The sequence below is a fragment of the Triturus cristatus genome, chromosome 9 (assembly GCF_964204655.1).
Source record: "Triturus cristatus chromosome 9, aTriCri1.1, whole genome shotgun sequence".
NCBI lineage: Eukaryota > Metazoa > Chordata > Amphibia > Caudata > Salamandridae > Triturus > Triturus cristatus.
The window spans coordinates 146,856,241-146,881,191 of NC_140592.1; the positions used below are offsets into that span (position 1 = coordinate 146,856,241).

At 43.4% G+C, this 24,951-nt stretch overlaps 1 protein-coding gene across 8 annotated transcripts in view; it reads right to left on the reverse strand.

The window, feature by feature from the left end:
• WNK2 (WNK lysine deficient protein kinase 2) overlaps positions 1–24,951 on the reverse strand; it is a 647,264-nt gene that overhangs the window by 405,869 nt on the left and 216,444 nt on the right. For all 8 annotated transcript variants that reach the window (XM_085624584.1, XM_085624585.1, XM_085624586.1 and 5 more), the window contains one exon: positions 12,065–12,222. In XM_085624584.1, coding sequence (XP_085480710.1) covers positions 12,065–12,222 — 158 coding nt within the window. The remainder of the gene's footprint in view (positions 1–12,064; positions 12,223–24,951) is intronic.

The following is a 24,951-nucleotide window of genomic DNA, read 5'->3' on the forward strand; positions in this document are numbered from 1 at the left end:
ATTTTAACACCCTTCCCCCAATTTTGTACTGCCGGTCTCGGTGAGAAATCAGAAGGTGTGCAAATCCTGGGTGTAAAATGTAATTAATGTGCAGCTAGATCGGAGGGAGCATATTAAATTAGGATTAAAATGTGCTTTTTCAGCTGACCAAGTTGAGAAACATTCTGTTCTTTACAAAAACACAGGAACAGATTGTCAAGGCCTTTTTTTTATTTTTAGATCTACCAGAGAAAGTCATTAGGAAGCTCCAGTTGGTCTTAAACTGTGCTGCTGGACTGATTTGCAATTTTTTGGCACTTTAACTCAGTCACACCTGCTCTCTGTGACCTTCACTGGCTACCTGTAAAGCAATGGGTCATTTTTAAATCACTATGGGGCTGATTACGACTTTGACGGATGGTATTCAGTCTGTTACCACTGATATCATGATGGCCTGCAGTTTCAATGGACTGCTGTCTGTCAAATTTAGAGATGCCCGCTGGCCCAGCAATCATCTCCGCCACAGCATTCCTTTCAATCTTCGAAGGTTTGGTAGATGCTCGCCACTTGCTTTGACAGCCGTCCTCCAAGCTTAACTTTTAGTTTTTCTGAAAAACTCTCAAAACAGGAGCTTGTTTCTGAAAAACAAAAACTAATGATCCCCACACCCAGGGAGTTTTCTCCATAGAATAGGGGACGCTGGCGTAATTTTCTTTGTCCTGGCAGTGATGGTCAGAAAAAAGAAAAAGACATTATACCATCCACCCTATATATGGCAGGCGGTGTAATTTCCGTTTTCCGACAGCCCCTAATCCACTTGGATTCTGTTGGTGGAAGGATTCTGGTGATGGACCCAACGGGAGCTTCGTTGATAGCATACTAAATGTCTGCCCATCTGAAATGAGGTAGACGGACCGAGGGTTTGGCAGGGCCCATGTTTGTTTTGCAAAGCAGTACACAGAAATCGCAATACTCCCCTGGCCAGAAAAGTTGTGTCATATGTGCCGGCACAGAATTGTACAATCTACATTCACCTTTCTGGTGCCCCTACCCTCCAAGGAGCCCCCTAAGAAAGTGAACCATCTCTCTGTTAGACCTCTTTCTAATCCGATTCTATATCTAAACCTCTCACCCTCTCTGCCTACGTTTGTTTCTGACTGTTTCTCCACCCAGGGCCATTTTAAGGAATTTTGGGATCCGGGTAATATATATTTCAACAGTGTTTTGAGACTCTGATAAAGTGTAAAATATTATTAAGCATTGTTTGGCATCATGCAGGCTTGAATTAGCAATACATGGGTAATAAAATTCAATTTTGTTCTGTTGTAGGGGCCCCCCAAAAATGCCTTACCCGCGGCCCACAAAATCCTTAAAATGGCATGTAACACCAAATCTGATGGAAAACTAGAGAGAAAGAAGCTTTAATCATACTGTTCAAGCACTCCGAAAGAAGAGTTCTGCCAGGCATAATGAATGTAAAATGTGCCCTTTGCCTTGCACGCCAGAATACCTTGATCAGCAAATGGAGCGTTACCCTAATGCTACAAGGCAGCCAATGCACGAAAAAAAAAAAGGCCGCACAGAAAAGCGACCGACTTAGATAATGATACAGATCGGAATTGTATTACCATTGTATTTTTTGTTTTAAACTGTGTGTACAAAAACAAACCTTCCATAAAAACCTCGCACAACAAGAGACTCTTGCAGACTTTAACTGGCCCGTGTGTTCCGATACTATATCGGGGCAAACTGACCTTGGTTCTCGGAGCCAGTGGAAAAATGTTGCTGCGTCATTGATTGATTTTTTCATGTAAAGGGCAATAATCATTATGGCTCCGCCGAGACCAAAACAGGAGATCACCAACTAAACTAACAATGTGAGGATGCCTTAAATGCTTAATATCCCACGCGCTTGTGGTATCTTGCCATCACCCGCCCAAATTTTCAAGCACATAAAAAGCCCTCAAAAGAAAAATATTTGTGATGCAGTCTTAAAAGTATTTGTGCCGCGTCCATTAGTTCAGACAGGGCTGTGACGCAGCAGACGCGTGCAAGGACAGAAAAGCCTATTATTAGCAATAAGTCATTGAAACCTTTGAAAGATAGAATTTCAACGTGTACATTATTATCCGTATGGCAGCATTATAAATATTTCATAAACGCCAACACTGCGGCTTGCAGAAGAGGCGGGGTGCGGGGCGACACTAATCGAATGAAGGACGTCACAGAAATGTATTCCTCTGCAGTGACCCACAACCCCGGCTAAAAATACCACAGGACACAAACACTCTCGAACGAACGTTGCTAAAGCACCACAAAAGCATTTCACAGCAGAGCGACTCAAACATCTGAACAAAACTAAGTCTAATTCAATGCAGAAGCAAACTCAAAACCTCTCTTCAGACCAACTCACTGCTCTGCCCTCCAACTACTGCCCTCTGTTCTGTTGTCTCACCTTCTGCCCAATTCTTACATCTTCAAGTCGCGTTCATTGTGTCTTACCCCCTCACCCTTTCGATGCAACAGTAATAGACATGGAAGCTTGGCATCAGCAGTGTGGGCGTCTGGTGTCGCACTAGTGCATTATTCTTGTGATATAGACTCTTTTGCTTAACGTTTAGTAACCCCCACTGCTTAGGAGCCACACTCAATTTAATTAGTGCAACAACTGAAAAAGGAGCGTAAAATATAACACGAGTATCACTCAATTAGAGCACTGGAAAAGATTCATGTATTTATTTTTAAAATATTGGTATTTTCTTTTCAAACAAAAGTCAATCCGCCCCGCCAACGCGTTTCATCCCTTAGGACTTCATCAGGGTTAGACAATCCATGTGTCAATTATTCCAACATGATACCAGATGTTCTCCCATATGCGAAGTCTTCATAGATAAAAAGTCTTCAATCCAGGTGGTATAGTAGCCCCAATTCCATCTTTCTAGCCTGTAACATGGCATCCAAAACGCGGGAAATCAGCCTACATGTAATAGATATGACTAAGCCAATGTATGGTTATCCAATGCATGTATGTCAGGGCAAGGCATGATAATTAACCTGGTCAGCAGACTACAATGACAAACACATGGCCTATCAGATCTATGGCAGAGAAGCAATTACATTCTGGAGCACACGCTCTACAAAGAAATATCCTAAGCATAGACATGGCGGATCAGAATACGAATGTTATTTGCCCTATGTGCCAAAGATGTGATCAGTGCGCAGGTGTATAGTGCCAACCATCCCAGACCTGGCACCAGAGCGCCGTGCATCAAAGCGAATGATTCCAGATGTTCAAAACAGATTAGAGAGCCGTGTGAACGCTCGCAATGTTTACACACATTGTTGTGGCGGTGTCCTCCAGAATGAGCAACCTCGTGAAGGACACGAGGCACCTCCTGCGTGAAGCCTTCACGTTCTTGGATCTGCTGAAAGGAATGTGCCTTCAGAGCAAAGAGCTCCTGCAAGATAGTAAACCATCTATTGCTCAGGTGGTCCGTGACACTGGTGTGTCAATACTTTGGGTTTTAACCTGGCCTATCATGGACGCCGGCCCAATCTTCCAAAACTGGACTTTTTCTCTATGAAGACTTCGCATATGGGAGAATATCTTGTATCATGTTGGAAACATTGACATATGGATAAGTCTTTTTTGAGGGCTTTACTACAGTCTGATGCTGCATTTCGAAGAGCCTGATGCGTCTGAATGTTCATCTTAGCGGTGCCGCAATAGTGAAAACCTAATCCTGAAACCACATTTAAATCATGTAACATAAGCCTCTACCAACCCCAAAGCTTTATACAATCTTTAAAAAGAACAGGCCCATTGGCGAATGTTAATTAGGCAAATTGTCCTGCGTCGTAACGCTTTTCCTTCTTTGAGTGCTAAGGGGGTGGAGTGAGGGAGGGAGGTTTTGTTGGAGGGACTGTTTTGTTATTTGCTAATGTTAACAACGCTATATATGCCATACGCTAAGCGCTACGACACTTTTTGTTGCTATATCTGATATGAAAACGCGAATAAACAGATTTGAATCATAAGAAGAACTGGTCTATTTAATGCCCCATAATTTATACCCCAACTGTAACCCTACACATCTGTAGACCCTGTAACGTCCATGGCTATCTGTGCTCCATCCTTTTCACTTCAATCCAGTTTACCATATACAGCTGGGCACACAAACCAGTGAACCAGCTCTGGAACTCCACGCAAATGGCTCAGCATTATGCACATTTCAGGGGCAGAGAAGTTCTCTTTTCACTATCACATGTCAAATATGGGACTTCTTTGCCATGCAGTGTATTGAGACACAGGATTAAAGTCTGTAAGCCTCGACATCTGCAGAAGCAGAGCGTCACATTCACAGCGTACCAGTACTTGTGAGCCCTGTCAGGCGAAAGGGCAGGGGCTGCAATGACTGCACACTGCAAATGATGGGGAGAAGGTCTGCTATCCCAAGGAGACCTTCATCTGCTATCGCAAGCAGTCATCAATCTCAGCAGTTGACACGTCCTGGGGTGGATACATTGAGGACAGTGTTAAACCTCAATTTCATGAGGCAATGTGTCCCAAGACAAGGAACCAATCAGCATTTCAAAATACAGTTAAAGACAGAGTCCATAAGTGAGTTCCAGACCAAATGTAAAATTGAGAGATTTATTATAAAATTCAAAAGGTGCAATACTGAAATCATAAAAACCTTCCCAGGATCCGGCAGAGGTTAAAAACCTCTGGCCCATTTCCCTTCTACCACTCCCTGCAAAGATTTTGGAAAAGGCTATAAATAAAGATCTGATGGTGGTTCTGGAGGCTTAAACCATTATGGATCCATCGTAACATGGTTTCAAGTCGCAGCACTGTACAGAATAAGCCGTTATTGCTTCTGAGGAGATTCGAATGCAGGTGGACAAGGTAGGGAAGGCTGCACCGAACCTTCTGGATCTCTTAGACGTGTTTGATATGATTAACCACCTGGTGCTTATCAACCAGCTAGAGAGGGTGGGGCGTTCTTTGTCAGAGAAAGATCTTGCAATTTGGAAGTAGACTGGACTTTGCTGTAGCCCTTTATGTAAGTGGTTGAACATGCCTTCCATTCCCAGGAGTTTAAGGACCAATCAGGAGGACGATATACAGAATCTGGAAAAACATGCAACTTTTTCCTTTTTCAGCTTCTCTATACAATGTTGAGTTCTGAGCCAGTTCATGATTTTGATCTCCAAAAAACCCGACTAATTAGGGGGAAGATAAACCTGGACAATGGGACAAGGTCACAAAGCGATCCTGGCAACGAAAGGCATTTGATGAAAATTTTGTTTAAGAATGTCCCTCGCTGAGGATTTCTTCAAGGCTTCAGTGGGCCCCAGGACATTGAGCATTCACCTTCATGAAGATCTCACCAGCTTACATTTTTTCCATGCAAAAAGGAGTAGGACTTCAAAAAAAGACTAAGTTGTATAGTAAAACTCTTGAGCAGAACAGATCACTAGGCTCACCCAACACCTGCTCTATCACAAGTGGACTGAAATTGCACCTAGGTGACAGTCAACCCAAGCATAGATGCTTTGTAGATACTTCGGTTTCCCTCAATCCAATGTTTACCTTTTTGGTGGCATTTTCTTACTATTTTTTATCCTTTATAGAACATTGGTTGGAAATGTAGTTTCTTGACTTTAATGAAGATTCAATACTATTTACAAATCTAACACATCACTGTATGGAGTGTCTATGTGGGTCTGTGAGTGGGTGCATGACAGTGTGAGTGTGTCTGTGAATGGATGTGTCAGAGTATGAGTGACTGTCTGGATGTGTGAGTGGGTGAATGAATATCTGAGTTGGTCACTGATTGGATGTATTTTTTCTTTTTTTAATTCATGACCCAAGTCATGTGTCTGCCGCGATTTTACATGGGGGGGGCCGCGATGAAGGTTGTCGTGGATTCATGAATTCCTGCATGTGGTAAAAAATACTTATAGGCCTATTTCTTTTCAATCAATACACCCCTATAATGCACACATGGGGTCAGGGTACCCCTACACAAACCCCTTCTATTCATGTTTTGGTAAATTCTCACAACCGGCAACTGTTCCCTGTTATCTAAAATGGTGGTCACAACTTCAAGTGGTTGCATGAGTGAGAATGTAAGTGTGCAAGTATTGTGTGGGTCTGTGAGCATGTGTGTCTGAGCTGATCTGTAAGTGGATTAATGTGTGTGAGTGGGTGTATTAGTGGAGTGACTAGGTGCATGTGTGAGCATCTGAGTGGGTCTGTGTAGGTCTGTGAATCAGTGTGTGGGTGGGTGGGTGAGGGGGTGGGTGAGGGGGTGTGCGAGTATTTGAGTGGGTGTGTGAGTGTCTGAGCGGCTCAGTGGGTGTCTGAGCTGGTCTTAAGTGGATGCACAAGTGCGAGAGTGGGTCTGTGAGTGGGTGTGTGAGTGGGCCTGTGATGGCCTATGAGTGGATGTGTGAGTGGGTCTATCAGTGGGTGTGTGAGTGTCTGAGTGAGTCTGTGAATGTGTGCATGAATGTTTGAGTGTGTGTGTGAAAGTGTGAGTGGGTTTGTGACAATGTGAGTGTCTGAGTCGGCCAGTGCATGTGTGATTGTGGGAGTGGTTATGAGAGTGGGTGTAGGTCTGAGGTGGGTGTGGGTCTGTGAGTGGGTATGTCAGTGTGTGGCTGTGTGTCTGTGTCTGTGAGTGGATCTGTGACTGAGTGGGAGAGTGAGTGTGTGTAGGTCTGTAAGAGGGTGTCAGTGTCGAAGAGTGGGTATCTGACTGAGTGGGTCACTGAGTGGATTACATTTTTTTATTTGTATTTATGACCAAAGTCACAGATCTGTCACAATTTTACACTAGGGCTGCATGGAGGGTCACGGTGGATCTGGGAATTCCGCACATGGAAGAAATAAGTCTAGGCCCATTTCTTTCTAATCATAGATCCCTCATACACCCCTATATTACACATAAGGGGTCAGGGTACCTCTACCCTACAACCTTTAATTCCATTTTTTATAAATTCTCAGAACTGGCAACCGTTCCCGGTCATCTAAATGGTAGCCATATCTTTCTTCTCAGCTTGTGGCCAGCCAATCACGGCATTGCTGGTGGCACGCGGCTTCGCGTATCCATCATAGGGGATCAGCTGAGGGCCCACGTCCCTAGATATCTATATTTCTTTTTTCTTTAATAACTCCAAACTACTGAACAGATTTACAACACATCATAAAAAGCACTCTTTATGGACCAAGATCTAGCTTCCTGTTAATTTGGTCCAATTCCGTTCAGAGGTTCGGGTTGTAGTGGTGTCTAAAATCCCCCTAGAAATTTGCATGGGGAAAAAGTGTTTTGGGGACCCCACTTTTTTCCTTGGCCCCCGCTTGATGAAACACCCCAAAACTTTCAACACAGCAGCTAAAGCGAGTGGCAAGTTTTGTGAGGATCCACCAAACAGTGCCAAAGTTATAGGAAAAACAAAAAGTGCTTTTTCTATGGAAAATAGATTCCAACTAGAACTACCTACTGGCGACTGCTAGTAGGTGTATATTATATATATATATATATATATATATATATATATATATATATATATATAGTGCTCGCTTAACTGTAAGAGGCTGGATGTATAACGTTTGACCTTGGTTTTATCAGATTATTCATCCTTAAACTTTTTTGTTTTAATAATAGCGTGACTCAATTTGTCACACAATCCACACTGTTGTATTTGTTGGTTTCTTTAGACCTTTTCACAGTGAAATGTTTTGTGCACCATCGATTTCTGCCACTTATTCTGCACAGAATTGTAGGGCACAGGTATGTGATCAAGACTTCAAGGGGTTGAAACGGGTCATGTCCTCTGACTGACAATAAAAGAAAACAGCTAAGCAATCCCCTGGTTGTGGAAGAGTGTGGAAAGCTTTTGCTGAATCTGTCAGTGGGGTGTAGAGACCCCCACCACATTGAACCCCGACCTATATACCTGGGAGTCGCCGGTCTCAGGACTTGGAAAATGCATATCAAGTTATGTAAAAAACTAATTAGATACCTCCCAATCCCTGATCATTTAAACTCCTATACCTAACCTTACCCACCTCTCAAACTAAAATGACCATTAAGATGATATACATTTACCGATCCCATATCCCCAAATACCTCTTTCCAATCCATTCTCTTATCCATCACAAAACCCTAACATCAATACAAAATACTATAACACCCCTACCTTTACCTGAACCCTAAACAACCCTTACTTCCCAAACAGTTACACAATCCTGAACCCTAAAAACCTGCTACTAACACCCTCCCCATCCCCGAACCCTAAAAATCCCAACCACCATGCACCCTTAACCAACCCTGAAACTTGTTACTAACCTCTTCTCTAGCCCAACTCAGAAACCTAAAAATCTTAAATCCTTAGCATACCTTTATCCCTAATCACCTCATAAACCCTAAAAACCCATTACTAACTTCTTACCCATCCCTCAACTTAACAACCGCATACTGCCCCATATCCTGAAACCCAATACCCACTTACTAACCTGTCCACAGCTGAACCCATAAAAACGTATTAATCCCCACCTGGCCTCTGAAACCTAAAAACCCTAATAAACCCTCACCAGCCTATGCCCTTACTCAACCCTCAAGCATAGAAACCCACTAATCCTTACCTGTCCCTGAACCATAAAAATCCTAGAAAAACCTTTAAAACCCCACATTCTTATATTAACCCTAAAATCACTTACCTACCCTTAAACAACCCTGAACCCTATAACTGTTACTAATGCCTTCACTTTCCCATACTGGAACCCTGAAAACCCCAACAACCCACTTGAACGAATCCAGCACTAAGGCCTAAAAGATCTACCCCAACCTATACTCTTACCCATCCCTGAACCCTTAAAATTACTTACACCCCATAATTCCACTTATTTTCATTAAATATTAACTGAAACCACTTACCTGTGTTTTGAAGATGTGCATTCTTAAATTACTGAAAAAGGGCCTTTGTTGATATAAACAGGCTCACCAAAGTAGGGAAATTGAAAGGCTGTGATTAGCTCCCAGATGACCAAGTTATAATCTTGCAACCAAATATAAAGGTCCACCGCAATAGTAGATATGCTGGGTGGCAAGACAATTTGTAGAGTCTGTATTTGAGCAAGATTTTTGTAAGGTGATAAGCAATGCTCCGTGTCTGCAAATGGAAGGAAATTCTAAGCTGCCCTAACCACCCCAGAGGACCTAAAGGGGGGAAAAAATTACAAGGACTGAACATGGTGCAAACTGGGTGATCAGAGAAGAGAGGGCACAGTCTGCTGCTGTCAGGGAAGGTGCAACATGACTGGTGTTTATATTTGCCTGGTTCATACTGACCTGGAAGTGCAGTGTGATCCAACTCTTCCCACCTTGCCCCGGTAGTGGTGTGCTGTGCCTCCCTGTGACTCCACCTGCCCTTCACTTTCCCAGCCACCAGTGGCCAATCCTCCATAGCTTTAAAAACTGGCCCATAGTTGGTTTGTACTGATAGGTCTGTGAAACTTGATTGCATCCTCTTGAGACTAGTTGTGACCCATTGAGATTATGGATTGTAGAACTCCTGATACTATGTAAAGCTGGAGGTCTATTATCTCTCATCAGGGATTCTGCGGCATGATGTAATCTCTATAGATGCCAAAGAAGAAGGGGCCATAACCTTAGAATACGGAAGTAAACTTTATTGGATTAAAACAAACAGCTTGAAACCCCTGAATCAACCCTTAAGGAAAAGGTGAGATAGAATAACTCCCTTTAAGCATCCAGAGGAAGAGGGACCTCAGTATGGCATTTACCATGGATTTGAATTCCAACTTTAGATGGTGAAATCTTTTACCCACGTGATGTTTTATATACAAGATGTGGCAGAAGTTATTTTTCCCATACAGAGATAATCTAGCAGCTAGTTTTCTAAAACAAACCTTAATAAAAGTTTATTTTAAAAGTTCACACAAATATGAAACCTTGTGAACAAACATATGCTGATGAATCACCAATGAATGTAATTTAGGGTAGTCCATATTGCATCTCAGATGCTTGTTTTCCAAATCTAAATAAAACCATGAACGCACAAGCAATGTTGTAACGTCAGAACAAGAATAATTTTGATGTAAGGATAAGGCTTAATGGGCTTTGGCAAAGCGGATAAGCTTGCCATGGTTATAGGCTTTCTCAGTAGTAGTTTGTGTATTGTGGAGCGTACACAGACAAAGGAATTACAAAAAATGAACGCTACAAAAGACACTTTGTCGAATCCATTTTTCAGATGGTTTTGTCAACACTAGCCGCCCAGTGCAGTTGGGAAAAACTGACCGTCCCTCATGCATTGTAATAAAGGTGAGTGGTCACACCCAAATATATGTTGAGACTGAAATACTCCTTTGGGCTGAGCCAAAGTGTGACTGACAATGTCCCAAGCCAGTGTCTGAAAGGTCTGAGAAAAGAAGCAAATAGCGGACCGGGTCCGGCCCAAAGCCCCTTAACCCCTTCCCTGCTCATGACGGAACCGTTCCGTCATGAGCCACGGTTGCCGTGTGCTCATGACGGAACGGTTCCGTCATGACACGCCCGTTGGCGGCCGCTCCGCCTGCGCGGCGCTGTTTCCCCGCCTGTGCGGGGGGACAACGCAAATGGGCGGAGTCATGACGGAACCGTTCCGTCATGAGCACAGCCCAACCGTGGCTCATGACGGAGCGGCTCCGTCATGAGTACAGCGCCACCGCGCTGCCCCCCCGCACCCCCCAGCACCGCGGCGGAATTCCCGCCGCGGTGAAAGGGTTAAAGTAAATCTGGAATATAAAATGTTGGCCAATAATGGCACACGCACCAACCATGTGAAATCTTAAAATGCTTGCCCTTACCAAGTATGTGAAGGTTTGTGTCTGTCGCTGCTCAAAAAGAACAGAATGTCGCATGCCATCACAAATGCCACAAATACACCAAGTGGACTCAATTTAGCAACAGATTAACAAAAAACAATTCAATGCAAGGGTATCAAACATCGAACGTAGCATGCGTTTTATTCAAGGTGTGCATTGTTTTATCGTCCAAAAGTTCAGATTTTCGAAATTCCTAAAATGTACATCAACCAGCTTAATTTCAATGGAAAACTCATAATTAACCATTTGGCAATTTCACTGGTTAGAAAGAGGCACGCCTCTACCAGTGTTTTTTTTATTTTGTGAGATATTCAAGAACTCTGAGGGTTCTTCCTCATCCAAACCTGCTTTATTAACCTCTGTTGCAACGAGCTACAACAGAAGATCCTTTGGCTTCTGATTGTCCAGTTTTACGCTTGAAACAGAAAATCAGTGCAGGTGGTTCAAGCTTCTGTTGATTCCAGAGCACTTGCTGCTTACCTGCCTCTCATATGGATTTAAGAAAACAGCGGCATTGCCATAATTGATGAGCAAAGACAAATATACACAGATTAAAATCGTTAGCTAGAGAGGACCATTGCTGTAGCTCTATTGTGTTGTTTGGTTGATGGATGTGAAGATTCTTCATTTGTAATCGTTCTGCACAAGAGGATGAACATTACTCTTGTTAATGATACTGCATGCGGCATTTTAGTGGATATGATATAGCCCTCCATTCAATTATTTTTTATGGTCATGACATTTTGCCTTCCGATCCACCAGAGGGTAACAACAAAAGAATTGTATAATTTCACAAATGATATAGGTGTGCCTTGGGTAAAATTGCACACACTTACCGAACGGATGCATATTGATTAGGAACTTTAATGGGAAAACAAAGAAATTGTTATGCTGAATTATGTTCACTACATGAATCACAAATCATTACCAAATTGAGATAGTCATCTTACATGTTTGTGTCTTTGCATGACACCATGTGTGCTGGTATGAAAAAGTGTTACGAAACAAACCAAATCAAATTTGCAGAATTCAATGATATCAATAATTATGGGTAATGGAATGTATCCCGTAATCACAATAAATTCCACCTCTTAAGCATAAATAAGAAGTGTTACAGACCTCAAAGTATAAATCAATTACAAAATTAGAAAAATGATTGACAACAGCACATCTCCAAGTACTCACACTTGTAACTTTGCGATAAATTTGAGCAGCATTCTGGCATTCTGAGTATGGGTATTCTGAGGTAGCCATTTCCAACATGCACATTCCAAAGGCATATACATCCACAGATTCATCATAGTGTTCTTCATACATCTCTGGGGCCATGAACTCTGGAGTACCTGGATGCAAGGAACAAAGTCTTGTGAATTATTCCAACATTTTAAATGTGACAATCAGTACATTATGAGCGATTCAACGCCTCGTTAAGGGTGGTAAGCGCTATATAAATACAAATTTCAATTTAAAACTGGGTGTAGGAAAAAGAAGCATTGGCAAATCCACTAGGTCTGGTTTGTATATGCAGTTATAAGCCAGAGACACTGGTTTGCCACAAGGTCCAGGTGTATTGAATGTGTTTTCAGGTATGGCCTTTCAGCAGGAGCAGTGTTGCTGCCAGGCGTGCTGTATTTTGGTGATGACCCGTTGGCCGAATGCGATTGCTAGGGATACTAAAGGGTTATTCCTGTAATGAAAACTATTAGCAAGGCAGACCGCTGGTATCTCTAGCAATTATTTTGTTGGTGTTAAATAAACCATTGGGTCTTGCAGTGAAAAAAAAATATTAATATAAGGATTTTTTTGTATGAATAAATTGCAACTAAATGTGATAAAAAGTTTGATTGCGCGTACTCTTCAGATATATAATAATCCTCATGCATTAAAATGGAAGCACTTCATTGGAGTTAGACAGATACAACCAAACAGTCAATAGCAGGATACTGAGACTAAAATACTTCTCGAGCTCACCCACAGAGTGACGGACCATCTCACATGCCAATGGCTGGAAAGGGCTTACCCACAGAAAAAAATGGCCTTAAGGGGGCTAGCCCATAAATGTTGCACCAACGCGTACTGCAGCTCCCTGTGGAGTCAAGCGTGAGTGGAATTGCTGCTCTGTGAAAGCAGAAGGCGATTGATTGCTGTGCCAAACTAATTATGGAGCTACATCTCCCACGAGTTGACTAAGATGCTTTTGGTAGCCTGTCTTCTGCCCGCAACAGGTCTCTAAAGAAGTTGCATTGACTCGCACCACCTATGCATGTATCGGTTTAGAGTCTGGTAAGATAGGGTAGGCATGGGAGGCACGGCTTGCTGCTACTTTCTCTTCCCATCCACTGCATGAGATTCCCATTTTCTATTTAGTGGTTTAATTGCTCAATAGCTTTTAGCGGCCATTATTGTATTTCATCTAGGAAAACAAAGAGCTGAAGGCAAATATACTTAGGCGATTAGCAGCGACATTGAACAGTTGTTTAACATAAAATGTATTCTGACCCTCCCAGGTCATCCTGATACAATGGCCAAGTCATCCTCTACATCAATATGTGTGGGATCGTTATAGATATCCATATGACTTAGCCTCAGCTCTCCCTGACTGGTTAGAAGAGTGGGTGGAGTTAGAACCTGCAGGAATGGAATCGCGACACAATTTTAAAGAGCCTCCCACGCAGTTACTTCCTTCTTGGTTGACAGCAGTTAATTGCGATAATAAGCAGCCATTTAATATAAATGACAGATCTAAACACCTCGTATCACCGAGGTATGACAATAGTTTTTCAACGATCTGTGTAAATGTAAGGACTTTTATCATGTATCTTATGCGCAGTCAGAGGGCTTGGGTAAGACTAATCACATAAGCCTGACGTCTTATCACATTGTCAATGGATTTTCCATTATAGCAACCTCGTACTCAGTGACAAGTTTAGCCACTGTAGAGTTACAGATAGTATAAGCTTTCGACCCAGATACTTGTGTGCTCGGTTTCCCTTTTCCATAGGCCTCCAGAGCTGAAGGTTTGAAATATAGATGCCGTAATTCTACTCCTAATAAGTAAAGTATAGGCTGGTCTTTAACTTTGTTTGGTAAGTTAAATTACATTACAGTTTGGCACACAAGATTGAAATGACCACTACCACCACCACCATTGAGCAGTCTGCGGACGGGTCATTGATTAAAGACGCCGTGAGGTGAGAGCTCGTCCAGAATTATTAAGATGGGCAAAAATAGATGTCTGGAAGATCCGTGTTCAGCAAAAATTGCTCAGGTAGGTTATCTGGAGCTAGTTCCTTACATTAGACCTCCTTTAGAGAAATAGTTATATACCATGCTCCTTAAGAAACCTGGCTTGGATACCGTGGATTGTACAGACTATTGCTCGAACTCCAGCAACCCTTGGCTTCTGGAACTGAAAAAAAACAAGCATTGGCATGGCCAATAGGTCTTGCCTTTGGGACCTTATAAGTGATTAGCCATGCAACAGTTGATGTTGTTGCACCAAGGATATTGTGCTGCATAACTAAATACCTGTATGTTCTTAAAGGCAAAACATATTGGCTATGGTAATGTTTTCATAGCATAACTATGTTTCTAAACACTACTACAAAGTAATTAATTGTGTGCTACTGAACAATCTTGTTCTAGTTTTTTTGCTTAAAAAGCAAATGTGGAACAGCTTTACAATTAGTTTTAATGCTAAAGTAGCCTGAAGGCTAAAAATACAAAAAGTACCTCCTGAGCAATGTGCAGTGATATATTTTTTTAGCATACATAAAACACCCAATTAGAGCTTGGTAGTTTGGATTTTATTTTTGAGCTATTGGCATTGCTAATATGTGTTTGTTTGGCACCTTATAAGTGTGTATCCAAAGATATTGGCAATGGTTTGTCCAGGAATAACTGACAAATGTTTGTTAGTTTAAATTTTATTGTAAACATTTTTAGTTAACATTTTTAGTACTTTAAAGTAATTTGAGTGGGAAAAATACATTTATGATGTACATTTATACATGTTTTCTAAATATATTCATTCTGTTGCAATATCTTTTAATATTTTTGTAATAATGCCATTGCAAAATATTACTTCACATGTCTGCGGTAAATATGGCATAACTGCATCGGATAAGTCTTCCACATCTGTATTGATTATAAACCAGTCCATTAGAAGTTCATTGCTAATATCCATAGATTGATGTGTTTTAGTATTGTGCACTTGTGTTATTGTAGATGGCCCCAGAAATCTGTGCACACGCAGCAGCCACATGTTCAAATAAAGGCAGAGCTGATTTTAAGTTTCATCCTTCCCGTAACTTGAGAAGAGAGGCAGCTTGTTCTAAGAGCGAGCGCTTGTTTATATGGTGTGTGTGTGTGTGTGTGTGTGTGTGTGTGTGTGTGTGTGTGTGTGTGTGTGTGTGTGTGTAGAGAGCAGCCCCAGTTTTAATGTATTATACTAAAATACATGCTAGCCGATACTTTTGACAAAATACGATTATTTTTAGTGCAGCTGCTAGATATGTAGCACAGTTATTGGCAGAGATCAACAAGACACAAACTTGTTTAAGAGAAGACTGTTAACAAGGGAGGGCAAGGGTGAGACAGGAATGGGGAAGAGAGTAAACAAATATAAAAAAGCGGGCGCGGCCACGCTAATTAAAAACATATGGCCCCAGAAATCTGTGCGCACACAGCAGCCACAGGTTCAAATTAAAGCAGGGCTGACTTTAAGTTTCATCCTTCCTATAACTTGAGAAGAGAGGCAGCATGTGCTAGGAGAGAGCACTTGTTTATATGGTGTGTGTAGAGAGCAGAGCCTGTTTTAATGTATTATACAAAAATACATGCTAGCATATACTTTTAACAAACTACGATTTTTTTTTTTGATTTTTTTTTTAAACTTTTTTTTTTTTTTTAAGTACAACTGCTAGATATGTAGCACAGTAATTGCAGAGATCGAAAAGCCACAAAGTCGTTTAAAAGGAACCGGTTGACAAGGGAGGGTGAGGCAGGCAGTGGAAGGGAAAGTGAAGAAATATAAACAAGCGCGCACGGCTACGTTAGTTACAAACAGATGGCCCCTGCGCGCCTTTGCTCTCTCCCGCAAGGTGGATGCCAACACAAGCACGAGAGTTTGAAAAGTGCAGACCGATTTCTAAAGGTCCTCTCCTAGACAGCACATGCGTGCTGCACTAGGATTGACCTAAAAACAGCTACCATAACATTTCAGAATCACATGGAATCCACTGTGCACCTCAGGGTATTTCAATCTTGTTTCCATCCAAACATAGGTACAGAGAAGGCACTTAACATACAGTCCGCAATTCCGATTGCTAGACTCTGGAGATTCAGCACTCCTAATGTGGTTTGATTTATCCGCAGCTTTTGATACAACAGATCATGACATTCTGGTCAAAAGGCTGCAGGAGGTGGCGTTAAGTTTCTTTAAGTTCTTCCTTATGGATTGAGTAGGTTATGTTACCAGATTTGTAAAGCACGGAAAATACCCCAAAAGTTGTCCTGGAGCCAAGTAAACACAGGGAATGAAGTGTCCGAACCGAAGCACAGAGACAGCGTGGTCAACCACTTGGGATCAGCTCAACCAGTCCTAGTTATTGAAAAGTAATGTATTTAAAGCCGTCCTGAACCATAGTAAGAAAGAGCAAGTCTTAAGGGACCTGGTAGCTCATTCCAGAACTTTGCAGCCCTCACTGAAACTCCATCACCATGAGATTCGCCTGGAGAATGATTGCCAATCCACCTCTGCACTGATTACGCCACATGAGGTGCATAATTTTGAAGCGATCTAGGCACATAAACATTAGGTTCGAACCACTTCTGTAAGTCAGGTTTCCTGTGATGCATAACATATCATAAGTTGTATCAAGTAGGAGGTCATGGATTTCTAGGGCTGGCATTAATCAGGCAACATTGTACCATTTAATTGGTGAGTCGCTCTCCCTGCCCTTTCACGCAAGTGCCATGTGCCTCTTCCTCCTCAATCTGTCCCCACCACCTCTGTATAGGTATTATACATCATCTCAGACTACATATTATTCCCCCATGCTTGGGTAGAGCCATACTCTGTTCTACTCTAAAGCCTTAATATTACCTACAAAATGCTCAGGCCCTAGTATTTCCTTTGACCATCCAGCAAGCAAGCCTGAGAATAGTACACTTTTGTTTTGGAACTTCCCCCTATGTTAAAAACTGGAAGCATCGCTGGCGCTGTGTGCATAGGGACAAAAAAGGCTTGCATTTAGTGCGCTTATTAACCGTTATTTTTGAAGCCATCAACAAACAGATTTAAGTGTCTGTCTGGCAACTTAAGTGTCTCCTTCTTGGGTAGTTCACTCTGCAACATGAAGAAGCTGCTTTAGTGAACTATGCGATTCCACAGAGGTGATGCCTGGGACTTCTCTTTGCATCATACACATAAAACCTCTGCACAATATTCTACTGGATCAGGAAGTCATCTTCCAAAACAATACCAATGCCACTTAAGTAGTGGTACAGTTATCATGCAACCCAGAAGCGGATAAGATATTTAAGGATCAAGGATAGGATGAATGCAAATACCACATGTCTGAACACTACAAAGCAAAACGATCACTCCAAGTATCAAGCACCAGCTAAAAAAAAATCAGTGGACCACCACTGTACACGTGTGTAGGAAAATACTTCAAAGTTATCAATTGGGTTATGATCCTAGGAATATGGTTCAATGATATCATGTCCATGGTGTGTCAATTCAATGCCACGGTTCAGTCCTCAAACTACTACTTAACAGTCGCGGCTGCTGCAAATATTCAGTACCGGGGCAAGGGGGGTGGTTGGTAGGGTTCAGGGGGAAAGGACGGGGGAGGGACAGAGTACAGGATCATTTTTTCTTTTTCCGAAAGGTTTACATTATGCTTCCAGACGCCTCGTGCCTCTCCGCTCGCCTGCTGCTTCAGTCAGTCCCTGGGACAGACTTCCCATCCAATACAGATGCTGCTCTCATGCCCCGGGATTGCCCTGAGTGGGCTGGTTTGACGCTCGTTCAGGCACAGGGAGTCTGTGCCATTTCTCCACCCGGCTGTAGAATACAGCTTGGTTGAAGAAAGCAAAGTGCACACTGTTAGGGGAAGCGCTATTTTAATACCAATTGCGGTCTTAAGGAGGCATGCGACCAGTTGAGGTTACCATCTATTAAATCTCGGGGCTCATGATGCATCTGAACACCAAGATACAAGAAGGTGCAAGGTTCCCATCTCACCAGGTTGGGTCCTACCATCAAATGCTGTGGTGGACAGTCCAGGCTAACAGGGAACAGGAACGTCTTTGCCCAGTTCACATCAAGCCCGAAAGCCTCCTGAAATTGTTAGGGCCTCTTTGATCTTCCCGAGTCCCCGTTGAATGTCATGGATATAAATGAGGATGTTGTCCACATAAAGGGAGACAATGCAATTCCTCTCTCAATCGAATTCCCCAGTCCTCCCCTTTATTCTGCAGTCGCTGAGCTAATGGCTCCACTGCCAATGCAAATAAGTGTGCAACAGTGAGTAGCCCGGACGCGTGCTCCTGCTGATCTCTATTGGGGCCGAAATGAGTTGGCACATGCTGACTCAGGCAATGGGGGCCGTGTAAAACAATCGATGAGGCGCAAAAAACACGCTGGGATGGCAAATCGGGAAAGCACCACAAAAATGTTGGTCCAAGCCACAGTATCAAATGACCGTTCCAGATCTATAACTAGGCAGGCAGCATACGGCCAGTGGGATTTGGCCAGTTCTAATATTCTATAGCGTCTGGAGACATTAAGGGTATTAGAACAGTTGGGAATGAAGCAGTTTTGTTTGGCTTGTACCAACTGGGGCATATGTTCCAAGAGGCAGCCAGCGATGACTTTACTGAGAATCTTATAATCCGTGCCCAACATCGATAAGGGACAGTAGGATGCCACCTCTAGAGGGTCCTTGTCGGGTTTTGGCAGTGAAACTATAAGGGACTCTAGGAGTGTGGAGGGTAATCTTCCTTCCTCCAAGGCCGCTTGATATAGTTCCAGTAATTTAAGAACTTGAATACCTTTGTAAGCCTTATAAAACTCAACAGGAAAACCATCCAGGCCTGGAGTTTTGCATTTCGCTCCTGCTCTGTGAGGGGAAATTGCAGTTCTTCTTGGGCCAATCAATCAATTGCGGGCTGCTCAATATTCACCAAGAATTCCTAAAGACTATCAGTCTGGTCCATAGCTGGCGGGCCATAAAGCGCCTTGTAATAGGCTGTGAAAGTGGTGTGAATATCTGACTGACAGTTGATGGTTTGTATCAGGGATTGGGGAATCATAGTGATGGGTGTGATTGGGCATGCACTGCGGAGTAGCCATGCCAATAAGCAGCACAACTTTTCTTCCTCAGTGTGCATCTTAGCCTGATAGGCCTGGAAATCAAAGCAGCTCAGTTGAGCTACCAGTTGGGCATGCCTCTCCCAGGCATCTGTGAGCGCATGGCGACCCGTAAGGGCTCTGCGAAATGTCACCCCCAACGCGCCCAAGAACTGTTCCAGAGTCGCTATTTCCCTGTGCAGGTAAGCCTGCACCCCCACTACCACATTAATGCAGTGCCCTCCCATTCTATGTGCTTGGACGCTGCTGAGCCCCATTTTTCTGCCATATAGTTAGCCAGCACCTCTCGGTTACTCTCCAAAACACACTGTCCTCCAATAAGGTGGGTTGAAATCGCCACATGGAGACGGGCGGACGATGGGTCCCCCAGTCGAAATGGAGCTGCGCGGGTTACGATCGGAGAAGTTCTGACCAAGGTATTCTCCGGTCACTGCCACTCAGCAGTTCATGCGAGGTTAAAGAATGTGATCTAATCGCACGTGCAGATCGTGAGATGCTGAGTATTAGGAGTAGGCCTTCACATGAGGGCACAACCCAAGCCAGCTGTCTAGGAGAGACCAATGAAAGAGCCACTGTCTGAGTCCTGCCGCAGTCACCGCTATAGGGGAGGCCAGCAGCGGGGTTGTGAACACGAAGGCCTGCTGGGCCACAGTCAGTGCACATGTGCTGCCCGACCGAAGCGGCCGGCCATCGAGTTGACCCTACACAAAAATGTAGCACCCCTCAGGGTCAACTTCCATGGCCAGGCAAATAAAGGGAGCAGAAGAACAGATCTAGACCAACACCCCTTGGGCAAACCCAAAGGACGTAGCACAATAACATTGTCCTCGTCATCGTTCATGTAGTCGAATATCTTCACCTCCCACCATGTGCTTTTCCTGAAGAAATTGAATGTGTTGCGCTGCCGTATGTATTGGTGAACTAGGTGTCACTTACGTGCTGTCCCCATTCCATGCACATACCAAGTAAGTACCTGTAATCTAGTTATGGCATATTAAACACGTGGGGTGGAAGCATGACCAAGTGTTGATAGGTGTGTGATGTATGACCTGCAAAAAGAGAAAAACAGCAAGACTAACATAAACCCAATCGCCCCGCCCATCCAGGGCAGATGCAGAACAGCGAATACCCAAACAGTGAACAAACAGACCCATAGCAGAGGAACTCTAGTAGTGAGGCCTCAAAAGTCTCCACCTAAAAATTAGAGGAAAATTGTCTAAAAAGGAGGGAGGCAACCAGTATTGCAGATCAGTACCCAAACACCCAGCGAGGGAGAGCAGAGGCAAAGGACACCTGGTGCATTTGCCCCTCTAGGTCTGTCCAACCCTGTGTTGTAACAGAAAGGGACAACTGAAGTGTGTGCCAGAGACAGATATTATATATATTACCTACTGGCAGTCGCCAGTAGGTAGTTATAGTTAGGACCTATTTTCCATAGGAAATCCGCAACATTCTATTTGGAATAACGTTGGCGCCAATTGCCGAATCTTTGCAAAATTTTCCAAACTTTTGGTCAGCTCTGGTCCGCTCCTATCCTGAAAATTTCACGGTGATTCGTCAAGTGGGGGCCGAGAAAAAAGGGTGGTCCCAAAACTTGTTTTCCCCATGCATTTTCCCATAGGACCTGTTGACGCAGCTACAGCCCGAACTGCTGAACGGAATTACACCAAATTTGGCAAAGAGGTAGTCCTCAGTTCAGACTCATGCCTTTTGCTTAAATGGTGTAAATCCGTTAAGTAGTTCCTGAGAAAATTAGAGTTAACAAGATAGATATATCTGGGTGGAGCCTAACCACACATCTCATCGTGAGATCTGATTGGCGGTCAGTACTTCATCCAAGAAGTGTTGGCAGCCATCTTGGGACCAATATACATGATAGCACCTCATTAAAAAGAATTGCAGTTAATAAAAGGTTTTAAGACTTTAGTTACATTATAAATCATTTGTTGATGGTACCATACTCATTTTAGGAATTGTGGTGTGTTCTAAGGTGATTTTACCATGTGAAAAAGCCTTCTGCTGTGATATCATGAATCATGTTTGAGAGAAAACTATTTTATCATGCTTTTCCCACAGAGGTTTGGAAGGTGATCTATAAGCTAAACGGAGAGCATATTTTCTGTAAATTCACATTATCTTTCTCAGCCATGTGAGAATGAAGTCTGACATTCTCAGTAAAACATGTACATCCAACAAGGGCAGAGACTGTCAGTTGATTCCTTTGTGTTCTACTGCAGCTTCCCAGAGTGTTCTAAAGAACAACTAGAGCACTAACAGTCCTACTTATGACAAACGTATTGCACACCTGAAGCCATCTTGATTGGAATAAAGTGGTAACTCTTAAAACATTTAATTTACAAAGGAACAAAATGCGGGGGTTCATTTTGCCATAGAAATTATGATTAATGCTGCAGAAAGAAAAATTAGGGCACATTTTGACTTCTCAAATCCTCTACTATTTCATTAAAAAGTTCTGACATGCAGCCTGAAACATGCACTTTGAATACCAGCAGCAGACCTGCCTGGTGAGCAGTAGCTTTACTACAGTGATCTAATAAGCAACTAGAGTGCTAACATTCTGAATTTATGGCAAATGTGTGACACTTCTGAATGCCTTCTTGATGGAACCAAAGTAAAAAACTGAAAGTATTTCCTACTGAGGAGACTGTAGTAAATGAGGAAATTAGGAAACTTCATAACAAAAAGCTCCCAAGATAGCCACCAGAGACAAAAGAGCCCAAATGCAGCACAAATATCACCCAAATGTAGCCCAAATGTAGCCCAATGACAGAAGTGTGCAAAACGCTTATTTTTTGTGTATTTGCAGTTTTATATAGTGCAGACTTATCAGGTATTGGAGTGCTTTACATGAGCATAGGTTACATCACACAAGATCAAATTCATTTTGGTTGTACACATGGGGAGATTAAGTGATTTGACCAGAGTTACAATGTTGAGCTGAAGCAGAAACTCCAACCTGGTTCCCCAGTTGCAAAGTCTGCAGCTCTGGAAGTAACACCACATCCTCTCCCCTAGGTACAACATTTAATCAAGTGGTCAACTGGATAAAACAAACAAAGATTACAAATAATTTAAAAGTTCTTTGTGGCTATTTGAAAACTCAGAAAATATGTCCTCATTTTAGTTTTTTTAGAGCACTAACCATAATTTTGATGCAAATAAGACCCTCTCATATATGTAATTTCTAAAGGAAATGCTCTAGGTATTACAGTTTTGATTACATCAAGTTGCCATCAGGCGTTCCACACTTTTGTAATAAATATAGAATGTTAGCAATCTAGTTGTTCATTGGGATACTGTTGAGAGGTAGAGGCCAGGGGCACGGACTCTGAACATTGAAGGCAGGTAGGAGAGTGCAGAGGGAACAATTTGAGCACAATGGGCAGGCAGGAAGGGCAGTGGCAGCACAACAGACTATGGAGGGCAGTGTAAAGGGGGGCAGGGGCAACAAACCAACAATACAGGACTGGCAAGAGGCTGTGGCAATATAATAGACCATTGTGGGCAGAAGGAAGAGGCAGTGGTAGTACAACCAAACATGCCAACAGACCCGTTTCAGCCAGGAAACGTCCAATGTTTTTAAGCTCAAATGGGCTTTATTTGATCTGTCTCCTGTCTACAATCTCCTCTTTTTCAATGTAACTCAAAGAGGAAAATCAATACCCCAGTTTTTTTTCAAAATTTCCCTCTTACCAAGTTCAAAATGTTCGCAAGTATGGTACATTGGATCATGGTAGGCAGGAGGAATTTGGGTAGGGACATGGACTCGGATAACAGAGGACAGGAGGGACATGGAGAGGTGCACCAAACTGACCCTACAGGGCAGGCATCAGGGTTTGCAGCAGCACAATACACCACACAGGGCATGCGGGACGAGAGTGCAGCACAACAATCCATAGAAAGCAATAGGGAGGGGACAGGACCATGCACATGGACAACAGAGAACAGAGGGGAAAGAGGCAATGGTAGCTAGCTGACCATAATGGACAGACAGGAGAGAAAGCTGCAGCATAACAGACCATAAAGGGCAGGAGGGAAGGATCAAGGGCATTACAATGGAACAGACAAGCCAGGAGGGAGGGAATAGAGGTCTGCACATGGAAACAGAGGGCTGGGGGCAAGGGGGAGGGCAGGAGCAGCAAGATGACCAAGGAGGTCAGGCCGGATGGGCACTAGAAACAAGACACACCATGGAGAGCAACAGTGAGACTATGATGGCATACACACAGACCATGGAGGGAAGGTGGGAGGGGGTCAGGGGCAGCTAGCTGACCACACAGGGAAGTGGGAGGGGCCATGTCAGCACAGAAGACCATGCATGGCAAGCGGAGGGTTAGTGGCAGCACAATAGCTATGATGGGCAAGCAGGAGGGTGCAGGGGCACGCACAAAGGACCATGGAGGATAGAAGGGAGGGTCAGGACCTGGGCACAGACCAGAGAGTTCAGGGGAAGGGGCCTCACAACAGACCGCGCGGGGCAGGCAGGCAGGAGCAGTTGCAGCACAACAGACCAGGGAGGGCAGAAGGGTGTGGCAGTAAAATGAACCATGGAGGACAGGAGGAAGGGGATAGGGGCATGGCATGTGGACAGGCAGGGTGGAGGTGGCAGGGACAGGTTACAGTCATCTGACAATGCTAGGCAGGTGGGAGGAGAGTGGCAAGTCAACAGAACACTCACGAGTAGAAAGGAGTGGCAGGTCCATGGAACATGGTGGGCAAAAAGGATGGAGCAGGGGCATGCACAAAGACATCGGAGGGCAGGTGGAAGGAGAATAGGGGCAGCAAGCTAAGCACAGAGGCTAAGCAGGAGGTCAATAAGGGGCCATAGAATTGGGCAATGGAGGGCAGGAGGAGTGGACTGGTACATCATGCTAAATGGAGGGCAGTGGCAGCACATCAGACCATGCATGGCAGGAGGGAGGAGGCTAGTCCATGGATTCAGAGGATAGGAAGGAGGTGGATGGGGTAGCAAGCTAACTGTTTAGAGAAGGTGGGTATTAGGAACTTTGTTTTTAAAATGTGCGTCTGTGCGAACTACTTAAAATATGAACAAGTATGCAGCATAATCTCACTTTTATTCAAGAAGAAGAGGACGTTTGTGACTGACTCTGGGCTAACTTGGCAGAAACACTCCCTGACCCTCCACCGCAAAATGTAATGCCCGTGAAAAGGGTAGGTGGACGCAGTGTTATATAGAACATAGTCCTGAGAGCGCAATTGAAAATGAAAACTAGAAATAGTATATGGTATAAACTATGCACCAAAAAGTGTGATATAAGATGAACTGGGGCGTGAAATATAATATGCAATACATTGTGTGCAATGACAGATTCATAGGAGAGCGCGAGATAGAAGGAGTGTAATATGCACAGGGCAGTGTTGTGTAACCTAACTAGTCTCTAAAGTTGTAATATAAAATATGTGCTGGGGAGTGTAACGTTGCATATGCACTGTGACAAAGATATGGATCCCAGATTGTAATATGTATGGGATAGCGCTGTGCGTTATAGCATAGGCATCGAGGAAGGCACTTTAGATGGGGTAATATAACCCGTGCGAAGGCAAGTGTGGCATGTCATATTCACGGGGTGGTGTTACAGTGCACATGGGCTAGAGAGTGTCATAGCATACGCACTAGCTGGTGGAATACAACACAGAGGTGTGTGGCACT